General features: G+C 38.4%; 1 protein-coding gene across 4 annotated transcripts in view; it reads left to right on the plus strand.

The window, feature by feature from the left end:
• The first annotated feature begins 7,651 nt into the window (after positions 1-7,651).
• The window catches only part of MTMR7 (myotubularin related protein 7), a 46,621-nt gene continuing 36,387 nt past the window's right edge, over positions 7,652-17,885 (plus strand). The window contains exon 1 of one of the 4 annotated variants that reach the window (XM_064652777.1): positions 7,652-8,033. In XM_064652777.1, coding sequence (XP_064508847.1) covers positions 8,010-8,033 — 24 coding nt within the window. In that variant the 5' untranslated portion in view covers positions 7,652-8,009. The remainder of the gene's footprint in view (positions 8,034-17,885) is intronic. The other 3 variants (XM_064652774.1, XM_064652778.1, XM_064652776.1) reach the window with 3 other exon arrangements.

Here is a 17,885-nt window from a genome sequence, read left to right on the forward strand (position 1 = left end):
TCACACTGACAGACTCCTCAGTCCAAAGCTGGGTCACCAAAGATTGTAAAAGACCTTGTGTCATTGACAGTTCAGCATAAAAAAAAGGCTGAGGGGTTTCTGTAGCTTCAATCAGCTGCCTGACTGCTGTTCAGCTCCTGCTTGGCATGGCAGGGACGACATTGTCCAGAGAACACTCTCTGTAGATTTACAGAATGAAGGACCTCAGACGAAAGAAGGAGCAGGCGCTATGGAAGCAGACCATCTTCCTTAGGAAAATGGTCCATCTCTGGAGTGTGTACATTTATGGAATGAAAATTTAAGTGTGACGATTCACAAAACAGCCACAGAGAAGGAGACAAGGTAAAAGATCAAGATCATTGTGGAGGAGACACATGAGTTTCAATACCCAGGAGGCTGAGGCACATCAGGTTCAGTTTCCTAATATGGTCTCATGTTTTTCTCTTGGGGAAGCCACTAGATCCTTCAGGCCCTCAAGAGTCCAGAGACAGCTTCACTACTACCTCCTAAGCCCATACCAGCTGTGGATGAGGTAATGCCAGAGCATGCACTCCAATCCCCAAACTGAGTCAAGAACAGCTTGGAAGCCACATAGGACATAACAGTTAAATCCTTTCAAGAAGAAAGTTTCTTTTCTCCTGTTTCCACCCTCTTTTCCACAGAGATAAATGATGAGAAGGGAGGATATTGGTGCTGAAGCGTAGGAAGTAACTAGAAATAGAGGCTTTCTGATGTGAACCTTCATATATGTGAGTTCTGCCTCCATTCCTGACAGCCAGCTTAGGCTACAATGATGCGGTCCCATTCCTAGCTTTATAGAGGCAAAATATTTTCTGACTCTGAGAAGACCACAGGAGACTTCAACCAAGGCCCAGACCAGGACCCAAGATTCTGCTCTTTAAGGAGTATTTTCTCAGCAGATTCTTGCAACTGCAGTAGCAGCAGTTTCTGCATGATGATCAAATTCGCATATATGTTGGGTTCTCCTCTGGGGGCTCCAACAGCATCAGGCCAGTTGCCATAGCCTGACTTGCAAAACAGCAGCACTGAGCAGCAGCTCCCTGAGGCAGAGGGAAGGACTAGAAAGGACGAGACTGAAGCATTGCTCTTACATAACCCAGTGATGCATAAAGTGCACAAAGCAGATGGCCAGCAAGCATAGACACAGAGAGGTCTGCCCTGTGTGGGCACCAAGACCATGGAATAGCTATTGAGACAGTAGGTTCTTTTGATACTAGTACAGATGTAGATCAGCATTAGAGATGTAAGCTGGCAATTAACAACTCGCTCAGTTCAGTGGCTCATGCTGTGACATGAGCAGCAAAAAATACAGTGTAGACATGTGCTTTATGTGTTGACTATGATCATTAAGTTAGTTAACTGTTAACTAATTTGCTTTTATAACTGTCCACTCACAGTGGACAATTTTGTTCAGCTATCTCTATAGCTATCTGAAGTTAATGATACATCTGATCTCACAGATATTTTTTCCTAGAGATAGCATCATTTCCACTCAAATGAGGATCTTTCAACCACAATAATTTATGCACCCTCTGATCAATGTTGGGAGAATACTCTGGACATTCCACTCTGGGAACAGATTACATCAAACACTGTCTTCTCATGAAAATAATTGTCAGAGATAAAGAACACAAATTTAATACTACACAGGGTGAGAAAAATTCAAGAGTTAGGGAAAAGATATTTCCTGAGCTTCAGAGCTTCCAGCCCAGGAACACCAGAGCTGTTCAAACTTTCTTCAGGACCCATCCCAAAATTTATTTTTTTTCCCCAAACCGAAGCAGCAGTAATAGAATCTGGAAAATACCAACCAGGTGAAAGTGAAACCAAGTGAATTCAAGTATAAAATTGGGTAAATTTTGGAAAAGCACCACTGAATTCAATCATAACACCCTTTCAGTCTGAACATTGAAGTTTCTATGACTCTTGCTTTATCAGCTATTTCTCAAAAACTAAATTGCTTGTCAGTAGCCTAAAGATTATCGTGTAATCTGAACCTCTTTATCACAGAAGGTTAGCATGTGAGACTTTGCTGACAGCTTTCACAGTGCCATCTTATTTCCCTAGTCCTATAGTAGATAAGGGGCCAAGGCAATCACTTGAAATTAGGAAGGATCTCAAGAGGCACAGGGCAGCCAAAACTGATTATGGACACTTACTGTGATGGCTGCTTGTCAGTAAGATGGTAGAAATCACATTAGTTTCAGTTGTTCTGCATAGACATTCAAAGAACTCTTCTGTTTTGCTTTAACACCTTATTAATAAAAATGGGGGAAAAAGCGCCTAATCTTAAGGTTTCCTTTTCAAGGCAGAGAGAAAATAATTATCTCAGAAATACACTTTCATACGGTGTGAATTTGGGATATGAAACAGCATTTCAGTGAAGTTTCTATAATATATTTTTGGGAAACAGATGTCATTTTTTTATTTTCCTATGTATAGCATAGCTTCTGTAAAATTTGGAGAATAATCAAATTTAATTCACAGCTGTCACACACTCATGCATAAATCTTGTAACTGGAATGTCCACAATTGCTTCACTGAATTCTGATCATCATAGGTCAGTGGGGAGCTTCAAGATAAACTAACTGGTCAGTATTTTAAACATAGTTTTAGCTAATTCTTATACAAAGGCCAGGGAATACATTTCCTCTGTTATCCACTTTTTCATTATTCTCTAAGAAAAGAGATTTTTTTCCCTAAATCCAAATATACCATATCCATTTCTTTATCTTCATGTTGGGAAAAATGCTCTAGGCAGACTATTAATATCATCCAATAAGTTAAGAAAATTTTCTTTGCGAAAATGCTGGAAGCTGCCTTGCTATGATGATTTTAGGTTTCACTGAACAATACTGCTTCAAACTGTACACAGTTGTGGTTTTCTTTGAACTCAATATCCTTATTTTCTTCTCCTAAGTTGTTGCTGAGACTGTGACTGAATGTTTCAGTGGAAATAGTCTGAGAAGATAAAAAATACTTTTAAAAAATATATTTTTAAAATTATTTTTATTTTTTTAATATCAGTTAAGGGAATATTTCCTGTCTAAGATTCTAGACAAGATATTGCAAAGGTAGTCAGACTATCACAGATGCTATGGTTTGGAGAATCCCCACATGACTGGTTAGGAGCCGTAAAGCCGTAAAGTTTCCTAACACTTCTAAAAACAATCCAGTTACTCACTGTTACTTATGGTTGATACCTGACTCTGTAGTAAAGTCACTTTCAAAATATCCAATTCCCATTTTTAAGTGGAAGAAACACATTTTTCTGCTAGATTTTAATTAAAAGTGATTTCTTTAAAAAGTAATAACTCATCTTTTTTTCTACGTTTCTCCACATAGCTGGAGATTTAACTTAAGAGCAGGCCTGCTCAGATAGACATAGCCACTGTACGGGAGGGGTGGGGGCCACACTTACAGGTTCCCAGTTCCAAATATAGTTATCCATTACAGCAGTATCCTGCTGAGAAGCAGTGAAGGCCAGGATGAAGCAATTGCTCTTCATTGAACCATCTAACTGGCAAAAGAGCTTAGATAAAAATATCTATGCCTATGGATTTTCAGAATGAGATAAATGTCTAAGCAGTATTTACACTACTTCAAGAGTTTAGGAGCTTTAAATCATCTTGTGGAAGAGTGTGTTTCTCTACTGGCTATATTGAAGAGCACTTCTTTCCTTTTCCCCCTACAATCCCTATTGTAATCAATGACCCTTTCCTGTAAGTGCTATGCTTTCCTTTAACTGCTGTATGAGGCATACCGAGTATATCACTGCTGACCCCCCCCCCTATACTCTCCAGCTGGTTGTGCTGACATACTTCATTATGAAAAATGCAGCATTTTCCGAGTAACTGAGTATTCTGATCTTGTTGAAATGCTCTTATTTAATCAACAGTTATCACTTTGCCAAAATCATGGCCGTTTCCTCAATTTGAGGAATCTTCATGTAAGTAACTGGACATACATCCTGAGTAATTCTGGAATTTTGCCTATTTTATTTCTCTACTAAGCATTTCAGGCCAGTTATTACAAATATGGGCAGATATCATGTATGATGTATTATATATCATGTATAATAAATGTTATGCGATATATGATATTCATATCACTTTGTTTAACTGCAGAATAGCATCAAAACCATTCCAGTTTCCAGAGGCTGGCTGGTATTCCTTCCTGCAAAAAGCTTGTTTTTATAACAGTGTAACAATGTTTTATAACAATGTAACAATAATTTATAACAAGTCCAAATCAAAGACTGCTTTGAGCAGTTCTTGAAGGAAATGTTGAAAGGTCAAACCTAGTAAAGGCAAGTTAAACAATAAAGTGACAGCTGCTCCTTGCATCCTTTACCTTGTCACATGCAGCTCCTGCTAGATTAACTGGGGGTGAAGTTTGTGTGTCCAAGTGTATTTGCCACGAGAAAGTTGCATGTCCCCTGAAAAAGTTCAAAAGTCATGAAACAAATATAAACAGACATACTGTTTCTGAATCCATGGTACTGATTATCCTGGGTGTCAACATGTTCCAAAAGAATTAATCTTTATCATTTGGCACGAAAAACCTTGACAAAAGGAAATAAGAAGAACAAATCTTATGAGGAGTGGAGTAGCTGAGGGATCTGGAGTTGTTTAGCTTGGAGGAAAGCAGACTCAGGGGGGCTCTTATTGCTCTCTACAGCTGCCTCAAGCTGAGCCAGGGGAGGTTTAGATTGGATTTAGATTTAATGGTAGCATCTCACTGTTAGGTTAATGGTTGGACTCAATTATCTCAGAGATCTTTCCCAAACTTAAAGATGCTATAATTCTAAGAAATTATTGGAGGTTTTTACCCTATGAAGGGGTTAAAGCAGTAGAGCAGCACAGTGAAAATTGTGAAAGAAAAGAATTTTGAAACTACAAAGTAGTTACAAGTTCCATGACACTCTTTTGTCTAACTGGTGTAGACACATTATGTTCAAAAGTGTATGAATGTATTTATGGTAAAAGATGGTACCGCTTCCCTTTTTTCTTATATAAAAAGTCTATTTTTCCATGGATTTTACTGGGTATCTCCATTAGAAGAAGACTGAAAAAAAAAAAAATCAGTTGGCTTTGATGTAGTCCTATTTGGTTTGTTTGTTGTTTTCAACAAATAATGTACAAAGACCTGTATGCTGGATTGTGTGAGAAAGTGCTGTTGTGCACAAACCACTTTTTGCCAACACTGGGTCCAGAAGCATTTCCTTGGTGAGATGCCAAGCAGGTTTGTGTTTTTTTTTTGCTCCATTCCTTATCCACAAACCCAGGGCTACACTCGAACCAGTACTGTTTGACTTCAGCCTACGGTAACATGATAACATGGGCTGACCCCAGTCTCCACATCTTCATCCCATATGCCAGATTCTGTCACCCTGGCTAGAGCTGTCCTAGCACCAAAGCCTTTATGCTGCCAATTTCCAGTTAATTTCTTTCCTATATGTTAGCATTTAATATATCTTTATAAATCTGTAAACTAAACTTTAAAATAAGTATTACTACAAGTACATAATTTTTGTTTGAGTTGTATTATATTAAAATGCAGCCTACAGGAAAACACCTGTAAACAAGTAAAATATAATTGGAAAACACAAATAAATCTATAAAGTCTTCCAGATCTAACATGATGATTCAAATTTAGGTCAGGTAGCTAGTAACAGATGCAATATATCTGAGCATTCAGGTGATTCCATCGAATGTTAACAGAAATGTTTACATATTGGAAGTGAAATGTGTGCTTTCAGGTTTTACTGGATGAGGCTAAAAGCTGACTATTTCTTATGCATATAGAAAATAATTATGCTGGTATCATTCTCGTCCTCAGTGACTGGCCTTCTTCAAGCGGCATTAATTAAGAACTTTGTTGGCACTTGCAGCAGATAGGTCAAAACCTATTTAGGCACAGCAATTTAATTTTCCTGCCCCTGCATCTTAGTTGAATCAGAGCAGTAGTCTATGGAGTCTATGTTGTTGCTCTCACTGTACCGCTAGAGAGGTTTTCTTCACTTTACCAGCAGGACTTGAACTTGGTTGTGATGAATTACAAGACATACCAGAGAAAAAGTAAATATTTCTGAAAGGGGGACTGAAAGGATGAATGTGCATTCTTCCAACTTTACTCACTGGTGGTGGCAAATCCTAAAAGATGATGATGTACGCAGTGAATCACATCAGCTGTAACTACAAGCGAATATTCCGTGGTTGATTAATTCTTTATTGATTCTGATGCTCTCACCTAAAATAGAGAAAATAAGCCACTGATCAAGAATCTTGTGAAGTCCACACTTTATGTAATTCATGCACTTTATGGATGCTATCCAGTGAATTTTCAAACAGAAAGTGATATTTCCAATTCTCTTTTCAGATCTGAGTGAACAGTGTGAAATGCAATGATTAAAAACTCCAAGAAGAGTTTTCATCCATATGATGGTGTCTCAGACTATGGTCATTCCAGCCACTCCTGCTCAATAACAGCAGTTGAACTATAAGAGAAAGGAGGGCAGAAATGGGCCAAAACAGGGGAGAAGCAAGCAGAATGGTCACATACGGAGGTGACTTATATTACACTCATGATAGTACAGCTTCTGTCTCCTCTAACCTAAGGGTTGACATAAAAACCCTTCATGATGCCCTCGGTTTGAGTATAAGTAATGGAGAAAAAAAACCCCATCATCTAGCTATTTCTTAGTAAGAGATCAGCAGGATTGGAAAAACAATGGCATGACTGAAGCCAGTGCAGCTGTACCCATTATTCCCTTTCCATTGGGGTAAAATGCATTTTTGTTTTTTTGGTAACCCTATGTTTTTCTCAACCCATATTTTATCTTTCACAAAATATATTAAGCTTACTGTGTTCTGTGCAAGCAAGAGGTTATGTGGGGAGCTTCTCCTGGTCTGGAGCAAAGCACTCTTGCCATGACCTTTGTGGGTTTGAGAAGTCTCACATTTATTTCTATGCCTCAGTGAGGCTAGTCCCTATTTAAGGAGAATTATTGGAATACATCGATCAGTATAGACTATCTGGGCATTTTACAAGCCTCTAAGACTATGGTTTTTCTGAAATAATATATTAGCACATCTAGTAATTTGTACATTGGCATAAACACTGAGAAAGGTTATCTTTTTCTTTGAATATGATAGCAATTCAGAGGCAGCTAGATACCCGTTCTTCATCTTCACACAGGTTAACTGGGGAAGCCATCTCTGTGGCATTTCTTTTTGCTCCAAGAGGAAACATGTCTTTTGCAATAGGTAAGGCAAAAGACAGGGAAAGGAATTTCTGGTGTAAGACTGAAAACTGCGTGTTGCAAAAAATCCCCCCTTTTTCAAATCTGAGGATGCAGCAAAGTTGTGAATTACAGAGAAACAGACAAACAGAGCTTCAGATAAACAAAATTCAGTGCTTCAGTTTCAGTAAGTGCAGCTTTTGTCTTTGAGATACTGTACATGCTGGGCCAGGGAACAAACAAAAATGGGGGGAGGCGATCTCAGACAGAGCTTCCTTTATGTTACCGATCTTATCTTCCCTGAAAGAAAGGACAAGAGCGATGTAACTCTAGATAAGAGAGCAAACCATCCAGGTTGCGCCTTCGGGTGCCGCGGGGAGAGGCAGCGGCCGAGGAGCAGGAGGGTCCCCGCGGCTGCGGGGACGACGCGGCCGGGCCGGGCGGGAGGCGCGAAGCATCCCCGCCGCCGGGCAGCATGGCAGCTGCCGGGGAGGTGGAGCCAGCCGGTGACCTGCCAGCATCGCAGCACGGGCACATCATCTGCCGGGAGTAAATCCTCCCTTCTCCCTCTTATCTGCGCCGGAAAACGCGAGATCAACATAAAAATTAAAATATATTATTAAAAAAATATAGGTTTTTTAACAGCAGGGCTGGCAGGAGAAAATCGGGGAGAGGTCAGGTGCGGAGGGCCGCCTCTCCGCCGGCGGCGGGAGGTGCATGAGGAGCTCGGCCGGGCGCCGCCGCCATGGAGCACATCCGGATGCCCAAGGTGGGTCCCGCCGGGCGGCCCCGGCCGCGGCAGCAGCCCCGGCACCTCTCCTGCCGGCCTCTGCTCCCGCTGAAAGGAGGCTTTACCGCAGCCCCGCGGGCCTGAGGCTGGGCACAGCCTTCCTCCGCGGGCTTCCTAGCTGCTGCTGCTGCTGCTGCTGCTGCTGCTGCTGCTGCTGCGGGATGGTTTTCGGCCAATATGCCATGAAATCCCCCCCAAATACCGAGAGTTGGGCGCATTGCTCTGCAATGTTGGCCGGGGATTTGTCGGGCCTTTTCACTGCTTTTTATTCAGTGCCCCCTGTTAACGCTGGCACTGTCCATGATATACGAAATGAGAACCGTATTATCTGCTTTTCAGACGCCTTTAGTTTGCCCCAAGATTTCAGACTCCACGATGAATTGATTTAGTGTTTGTATTAATGTGTTTGATGTTTAACCAGCCTGATCACTGTTTCTCTGTAGCTTTCTAAGTACGAGGCCTGTATTTGTTAAGAAAATCACCACCTTGCTTTAAAAAAGAAGATGCAGTTTTGACACATAAAAGAATTAGATTAAAAATAATAATAAAAATGTGAACCAGAGCTATATGTTAATTTGAAATGGGGTGGGATATATTTTCATATTTATTTATTTACGTATTTATTAACCCAACCCCCTGAAATTTATTTGTATTTGATTTGGGCCCATTTATTTATTAATATTTAGTCTAATGACTGAATTTGAGATTAGGGCTTTGTTCTTTCTTCGTCTATATTTTAGGGCCTTTAGGTGTTAGCCTGCAAATCTATTAAGTATTTATAACAACTGCTTTTCTTCTCATCTCATTTCATGATCTATTGTCTGCCTTTTTGGGAAGGAAGAATCTCAGAATGGTAAAAATGTACCCTACTGCAGGTGGGAAACAATCAGTGAAAGTTGTTTGAACAGATGCTTCTGATTATTTGCTGAAGAATGCTGAAAGCATGAATGAGGAAAACGTTGAAAACAAATAAGGGTAGAAAAATATCATAAAAGCAAATGGTTATATTTGCTGTGAATGGAAGATCTGGACAAGTCCCTGTTGCAGGCAATGGAAGCCTATCTGTTTGCTTTTTTACAACCAGGTCCTTAATATGTTAGTCTGCATATGTAAAACCCATTTCAGTATCTGACAGCTGTGAGAAGGGACTGTACTGATGCTTCAAGTCACTGAAAATCTTACTCAGTGTGAAGTGATTCTGCAGTCCTGGATCCAGGCAGTCCCTTACATTATAGCTATGCTAAAAGTTATCTGATGTAATAAAACAGTGCAGAAGGCATGATTTAAAGGTAGAATTGGTACAAAAATTCCTTAAAATTTCCTACATAAATGTAGAAAATCAACGTGAGTCACTACTGTAATAATTAATCTCTCCAGTTACTCCTAAATATACTGACAAGTGCTACTTAGCAGAACTGATATCGGATTTTTTTTCTCAAGAAAACCTCAGCTTAAAAACAACCACCAGAACAGTGTTGGGATTTTTTGTTTTGTTTTGTTTTTATTGAATTTGGTTTTGGTAATTTGGAATTGAACATTAAATTTCAACGCCAGGAAGGTAAAAATAGGTAAGGGCAAGCTATGTGACTATAGGGATATTCTTACAGTATGATGTGTTAGTCTCTGGTGTCACATTTCCAGACTTCATCCAATTTTGTCTTGAGAGAAATTTGACAAGTGACTACCTTACTCTGTAAAGGTATTAATCTCAGAATAATGACACTCTTCTTGATTTGCAAACCCAGCCAAATGGAAAATCAAGATAAATCCCATACTTAGCAAATTAATAATTTTAATAATATCTGAAAACAAAATTTCTGCCCCAAGTAAAAGCTTTTTCTTCAAGGGCAGGTCTATATTACATGATGCCCATTAGGTCTCAGCAATTGTTTTAATTTTAAGTGAAATATAACTGTAGCGAGTGATGGTTCATAAGTTTTAAAATTATTAATAAATAATGCATAAATACCACAATAAATTAATAAATCATAAATAGAACATAACTGACATTTAAAAAGCAGAATGTGATTTGATACCAATTGGACCAGTAGTTCATTTAGGTCACTACTCTGTGTCTGACAGTGACAGAGGAGAGAGAACATTTAAACGTGGCCACATGCTGTACCTTCTCAGCATCTACAGTTGTATTAGGGTCCAACCCCTCCTAGTTCCATTAGTGTCCATTTATGGACCTCTCTGTGTGACTCCACAGCCTGCATGGAAGCAAGTTACAAAAAAATTACTTTCTTATGTCTGTTAAAACGTTCTTATTAGTTTCCTTCAGGACTCCTTGATTCTAGCTTCAAGGATTTGTTTGATAACAGTTCTATGTTCACCTTATCCATGCCTTCACAGTGAATCTTGATCACAACCCACCAGAATCTGATAGTTTCAGAGAAATGTCATCAATGACCCCAAAACCTTTTTCCTGTGTTGAAACTATCAATTTTGAGTCCGTGGTTCTGTATATATGGTCTAGGTTGGCTTTCCTGTAGGTATTCTACTTTATGTCTATCTCTGTTGAAACTCCTGTGTGTCTCTTTTGCCCATACACTGTTTTGCAAGGCTTCTCTGGGGTGGGATTTCCTACTGCAAAAGCCATTTTGATTCTTTCCCAACAGACTGTGTATATCCACCTGCTAACACAATATTTTGTATACTGAACACTATTGTTCTAAATATGAATTATATTTTCACAAGTTAAATGTGATCCTATATATGAGGGCTGTAATTTAAGCACATTTAAGAGTTGCAAACAGTCACTCATTGCTAAATAGAATTATATGTAACTCCAATAGCCTTTTAAAAATTAGTAAAACCAGTGACCAACATGAGTTTGGATTGAGCAGCAAGATAGTTTAGGACAGCTCTCCAAAGCCCAAATGTGTCAAACTGCTCATAACAGTCATAAAAAATAAATAAGCAATACTTCTGCACAGATTAGAAACACGTTTTATGACCATGTGTAGAGAGATGTCTGGCCATGGACAGGATGACAGGCATAGAGCTCTGTATATATGTTTACTTCAGAGGGCTACTTTGTGCAGTGTTGCTGCTCAGTTACTTTATTTTATTTGCCACTCTTCATATCATTTGTCTTTGTATATTGGCAGCAGGCCTACTGAATAGCCTTCTTATAATAAAGAACACATATCCCTGGTGTAACAGCTGTATTTAGTGTCTTCATTTAGCCCAGAAATTCTTTTGGCTCAGTATCTCTTTCTAACAGAATACTTTGGATGACTTGTGTAGCTCTAGTGTTTTCATTTTTGTGATGTTATGGTAAGGTATTTCCTTTAGATGATGCTTGTCTCAGGCAGAATTTAAGATATGGTACCATGTTAATGACAAGTCTTTCTAGCAGATGTATTGATTTCCAAAACAAATTTCCAGCATGTGTAAATGAGTTGTGTTTGCATTTGTTTTCAATCTATTTTCCTTTCCATAGCTCTTACTTTTCATTTGCAAATTTTATAACACATGTCTATTTTTACAAACTCTCCATCAGGAGACCCATATAATTTACATCCACTCTATATATGACAATGTAAATGGCAAAATGTTTTTCTGGGTGCTTATCTAGGTCAATAGCAAAACTGAACCTAGTTTTTGGTCTCCAACTAATTGTTCTGGGTTGCTGGATCTCTACCTTTTTTTTTTTTTTAAGCTAAGATGGCATATTCTACCACTACCTGTGATATTATAGTTACGTTCTCCATATTCAGGCTACAATTCCGTATGGAAAAATTTGATTTTACTTTAGTGAGGTAGGAAGGTGCCAGCAGTCCACAGGCAATATCAGGAGTTACCTGGGGATGTGGAGTGGTTGTTTCTCCCCCAAGCCAGGGAATGGAGTGCCACCGGAACTTCACTGTAGTCCTAGTACTTGGCTAAACTTTAGTTTAGTTTGCTACTTAGAAGAGGTAGAGGAGGTGAGGCTAGCATGGCCCTTGCCTTTTACTGATGCTTTGGGTCATCAGCTTACAGCAGACACATTACTGCAACGTCTTTTAAGTGCCAAGTTGATTTTTTGTTTTTCAAGTGTTGTGTAGAGGTGGTTTCTGTTCTTGCCTCCAAGTGTACAACTTAGAGCAGTGCACCTCACAGTTCAGCTGGTGTTTTCTGATTCCATAACTGTTTTCTCACTTTACATCATGGTTAAAAAATGTTTAACCTATTTTGGGGCCCGTGATGTTTAATGACTTTGAATAGTCACTCTACTTGACTGCTTTAGTCAAGTGATGCTTTGAAACATCTACACTAGTTGTGGACACTTTTAACTCCAATTTTTTTTTCTGATTAATAAATCTTCCCTGTTTAAAATGCAATTTAGTTTTCTTAAATTTAATACAAATGAGCTTTGTAATATACTGTGCCAGAAAATGTTCTGTGGTTTGACATTAAAGACGGGAGGTGGATAAAACGAAAATAGGAACTGCAGAAGATATCTACATGCTGTGGGATTGGACTTAAAATATCTGTTTGCAATTTTGTTCCTAAAAGACTTGTTTTGAATTAGGGTCATCAAGATACCTGCTTATTAGTGTGAGTTTTGATTTGAACAAAATGTTATAACAGCCATTATTCTCAAAATATTTAGACAGAAAATGGTCAAAAGATCACTTTCATATTTTCAATAATGTGAATTTCAATGAAGGGGCAGCTGGATAAAATCATGAAACAAGCTCTAAAAAACATGGGTAGCCACATACTTTAATTTGCTGTCTTGGTGTCCGTGTCTAAACCAGTAACTCAAAAACTTATTGCGCTTGAAAAATGGTACTGAAAATCATTAAAACAGCATGTCTGCAGGGTCCTCTTTGATTTTTGTTTATGCATATTAGGAGACTAGGGTTTCAGTGGAGGATTTGGGAAGTTTGGCTCTGGGGTGGTCAAAGATGGAATCTCTAAGTCTGCTCTTAATGCACTCGAGTAGGTGGTACTTAATCCGTCAGTGTCTGTAAACTAAAGGAATTATCTATTTGCAATAGAAAATGCACACTGACATTCTCTGCTGTGCAGGTGTACTCTGCTGAGAAAGACAGATCCCCACCATGAGAAAAAGGAGTCCTACAAATCCATTTTTAATGCAAATCTTTCATGGCCTGCACAGCTGAAATGACCTGGTACTGCTGCTCTTGCATAGGCTGCTGAACAGGACATAGTTTTAAACACGTAACAGAAAAGCCTGCATCAAATACAGGAGTTCAAAGATACATTTCTTTTCAATATGACTTGGCTGCATGCAGAATTCTTTCCCCCTATATATTTTTTAATACCTAAATCTGAACAAATGTGGCAAGTGTAATAAGACTTACTGCCTTGAGGAAGCCCTTTTTTCCTAAATTAAAACTTTTTTGATTTCTAATAGAACACATAGAAAAATTAGGAAATTCTGTAGAGTCTCTATTCTCCTTTTCTAGATAAATGAGATCTAATATAGACTGAAAGAGAAAACATATAAAACATTATATATGAACTTTGTGTTATGATATTGATACCATATTGTAATACTCTTTTAATAGTTTCCTGTTTACTGCATCCCTTATACAACTCTTTCTCAGGTATATCTGATAACATGATGCTCACTTCAAACTTTTTACAGATCTTAGTAGAAAATTTTTTTAAGCCAAATCATTAGGTAGTATGTTTAGTCTTGCTAACATTATGAGTGATTCCTTATTCTTTTTTCATCTCTTTTCCAGTATTCCCATTTCACTTTAGTCCTCTAGTAAATTAAACTTCCTTAGATTTTTTTTAAAATTTTTCCCCCATCCTGCTTTGCCCTGAGGAAACTTCTTACAATGAAGAATTTAAGGTGTCTGTACTTAAATTTAATGATTTGTGTATTTCTGGCTTGCTTTGATTCTTTTGACATGTGCAAACATCTAACTCTATAGATTGATGGTGTAACATTATTTTACTGCACTTGGGAAATCTTTTCAGAGATGGAAATATAAAAAAGTAACATGGATTAAGTACAGTTTTTATGATTCTTATGAAATAGAATAGAAACCGCATTAAAAGGCAGCATCAATTGGCAATTCAGTTTTCCTTTATTCTCGTTCCAAGATTAAGCAAGAAAATCACTTACAGTATATTTTGTTTAACAGACACAACACTACTATCTTTCTGTGGAAAAAAATTTAAAGAGCATTTGGTCTTTTGCACGTTGTCTTTTTTCACCCTCAGGAATTATGCTAAACACATGGATAGCTGGGGTCAACCAGGGTGAAAAAAGCTCAAATATTCCACTTGGCCTCAAATCATACCAGCTGTGCTCCTTTTTTCTCATTAGGCTCAGGCTTTTGGCTTTCACAAGCTCTTCCCTTAGGTTTTATGTGCCTGCAGTGCTGAAGCTAGTCAGTCTTTTGTCACTAATTCCCAGGATTCAGTTTCTTCTTGCTTTTACTCATGTGTATAGCATCACAAGGTGAGTAGGGAAGGCAGCTGAAGTCCCCAGTCGATCTAGGAGCCCGAGTGGGTGCACAAGAAGAAGCCTTTATAGGGCTAAGTGTGTGCTGTTAACCCAAACAGGGCCAAGCCCCATTCCTTGGCTTTGGGTCAACCTTTTCAGTAGCACAGATTGTTGTGACAGTGGCCTTTCCTTACCCTTGAAGAATCACTGAAACTCCTTTGGACAGTCAAATTTCAAGGTACTTGGTCAGCTTTTATCTGGAACTTGCTTTGGCAGGTTGTTTAAGAACAATGAATTTTAACTGTCTGAACAACAGAAAAGCTCCTGAGAACATGACCTGAGTGAGGACATTCCCTGCTTACCCTTAATCGGCAGCTTACTTCTGGCTAGGAAGGGTTTTTGGCCTTTCTTCCTCTTTTGTGGTAAGGAGTTAGAAGAATTAGTCACGGTTCCTCCTAAAGGAGTAGGGAGCATTTGGTAATATGTGGGAGCTGAAGTATTTTGTTCTTGGCTGCTGGATAGGCTTTTTTGATTATGTTCTCCTTCTAGATGCTCAGTGTTAATGGGTAGCTCAGTGATTATCATGACAGAACTGGCTGTTCAAGGGTCTTCTACTTCAGGTTAGCTAATACTTAAGAATAAAACACATAGGCTTAAAATCTATGTAGTGAGAATGAAACTCTTGGAGATGGTTTTTCCTAGTTTAAAATTTCATTTTATTTGAAAATCCTACAGCAGAGACATTTTTGTGTCAGATAGCATCTCCCTCTGCACATGAGTTTCGCTGTGTCAGGAAGCAAAGTGATATGTAGAGATGTGAGACCAAGTTTTCCTCCAGGTCTGGCCAATCTGCTCTACAGTTTTACTTCTCCTTTTACTCTGCTTTCCCTGCTTGAGTCTGAGTCTACCATCAGAACTGATCCTGCATTTATCTGAAAGAGCTTTCTGATGTGGCACGGGGAACAGCCTGAAAAAGGAGCAGTAACTTCTACATTGTTTTGCAATGCTGTTGTGTTTGGAGACACTGAAACATCTTAAAGAAATGAGAACGAAGGTAGCATATTCAAAACACTTTTAAAAATAGGCCATGCAGTCAGAGCTTATTCAAGAAGTAATCTATACTAAAAATGAAAACAAATTAGAGTACATGAATATTTTTAGAAATAACATTTTGGCATGCTGGCTTTTCAGAACGCTTTTAGGGTCATATATTTGCCTTTCTTCCTTAGGTGGGAGTCCCCTTGAAACTGGAGGAAGTTGTGCCTGAATGAAACTTTGACCCACGATTTTCCCTAATATGACATTTTTTTCTTGAATGACCTCCTGGCAACCTTGTTCATAAGTCATTTGTCATGTTTATTCTTTGAGTAAAAAGTGCCTTCCATCTGTTCTTAATCTGTGTTCCCTTTAACTTCTATTTTTGCCTGCTTATTTCTGTCATCTGTGTTGCATTGAAAATACAGTTTCTAGCCAACTTTATTTATCCCCATGTAAGGGTTGTAGTCATTGAAATAAATCTCCTGGCAGTCTTTTCTTCAGGCCTAGACAACCACAGTCTTCAGGGGAAAAAAAATGATGGGGGAACAGCTTGAAATAAATTATTGAAGTTTTACTTAGATGCCACTCTCTAGACTCCCTTGGCTAACGCTTTCTTTCTTGCTCATTGAGGTCTTCCAGCTCTCAGCTTTACAGGCCATTTTTGCTCTGTTTTATTTACCTCATATTTTCTGATCTGGTCTCTCCTACCAACTGTTCATTTTAGGCAAAGCACATGTGCATGGTCTGTATGCTTTTTCCTGAAATGTGTCAGTACATACATGATTTTCTAGGTTCTCCAATAAAGTCTATGGTAGTTTTGGTGAAAAAATGGAGAAAAAATCCCAACTAATTACTGTATTGTCTCTTTCTGATGTTAAATTTAAATTTTGGCTATTAATGCTGATTTCTCAGCATGCTGTGACTTTTTAGATAGAAAAACTCATCTTCTTCCAAAGTGCTATTGCAACATATGTTCCTCTGTTTTGCAAATGAACATATTCCCATTCCCTCTAGACCATTTGAAGACACTGTTTGACTTGGCTTTCTTTTCCTGATTAGGAGGGTGCAGAGGAAGAAAGAAGTCTCGTTCTTTGAATCCTTCGATTAGCAGAATGAAATCCAAGATTGAGGCTAGCTCTATTTTACTTTTTTTTTTCTACCCATGGGTGAAATAAACTGCTTTTTCAGAAAGTTTGAGTAACTGGAATCTAGGCAGAAGAAACACAGATGAAAAGCATCTAAATCCATGCAGGAGGTTATGCAGAGAATTTTCAGAACAACCTCCTGAGAGCTTAGAGATCATTACTGCTCCTGGAGGCATGTAATGCCACTTACTCACCATAAATCATAACTGTGGATTTGAATCCAGGTAGGGTTTAGACTTTAGGAGTTCCCTTTCTCTTTAGAAATGGTGTTAGACATGATAAAGTGGTTCATGAAGCAAGTTATTAGTAAACCTGGTTTATTTTCCTCATACTACAATCACAGATTGACACATTCCACCTGAGAGGTAGGCAGGGCTAATCAACTTATAATGCTAATTTTTATTGAGTCAAATTTTGAAGCTCTCACTAATTTTAACTGACTCTTACTTTATTCTTTAGGATCAGCAGAAATAAGGGCTACCTAAAAGTTCAGTCATGCATCCTCTCTCACATTACTTTTTCCTTGTTGAGCCTGGTAGGAAAGTTGATTCTGAGTTGTGCTTATCCACACTGAGGTACTGAACAACTGAAAAGCTCTTGTTAGAATGCAGAAAATATATGATGTTTTGGATGCTGTGCTGTGTCACAAAAAATCGTCAGTATAAAAATTTTTATATTCTCAGTAAATGGAAACCACAGCAAATGAAGGTAGGCAATTGGGCCAAATATGTGTGTATTTCACTAGAAATATTAAAAATCTAGAAAAAGTTCTGAAACTAAAGTATTAGTTTAGAAACTAGAATGTTGATGTAATAGGCATGTTAGAAACTTAATGGAAGAAAAATAATCAATGTGACAGGCACATTGATGACAAATTACATGAGAAATACAGGTAAAGTACACATTTCTTTTGTCTTGAAGTAAACAGAGTCAAATGTCATGGATTAACTACACCACAAAAGCCAAGAGTGCCTACAGATTGAAATTACAAGATTAAATGGGAAAACTAGAACTGTAGCACCACAGGACAGCAGTCCGATATTAGGACTGCAGTAACAACTGTCCTACCTAAATAGTGACATTGCCCATGAAAAACCTGATCAAGATCAAAAGGGGCATGAAGACAAGAAATGCTATGGCAGTAGGAGACATAATCTACCAAGTGAGATTGGGTAAATGGGCTGGGGGTTGTGATTCTGCATAAAAATTTAGGTTTTTTAAATGCTTGCT

This window comes from Pseudopipra pipra, chromosome 4, assembly GCF_036250125.1.
Source record: "Pseudopipra pipra isolate bDixPip1 chromosome 4, bDixPip1.hap1, whole genome shotgun sequence".
NCBI lineage: Eukaryota > Metazoa > Chordata > Aves > Passeriformes > Pipridae > Pseudopipra > Pseudopipra pipra.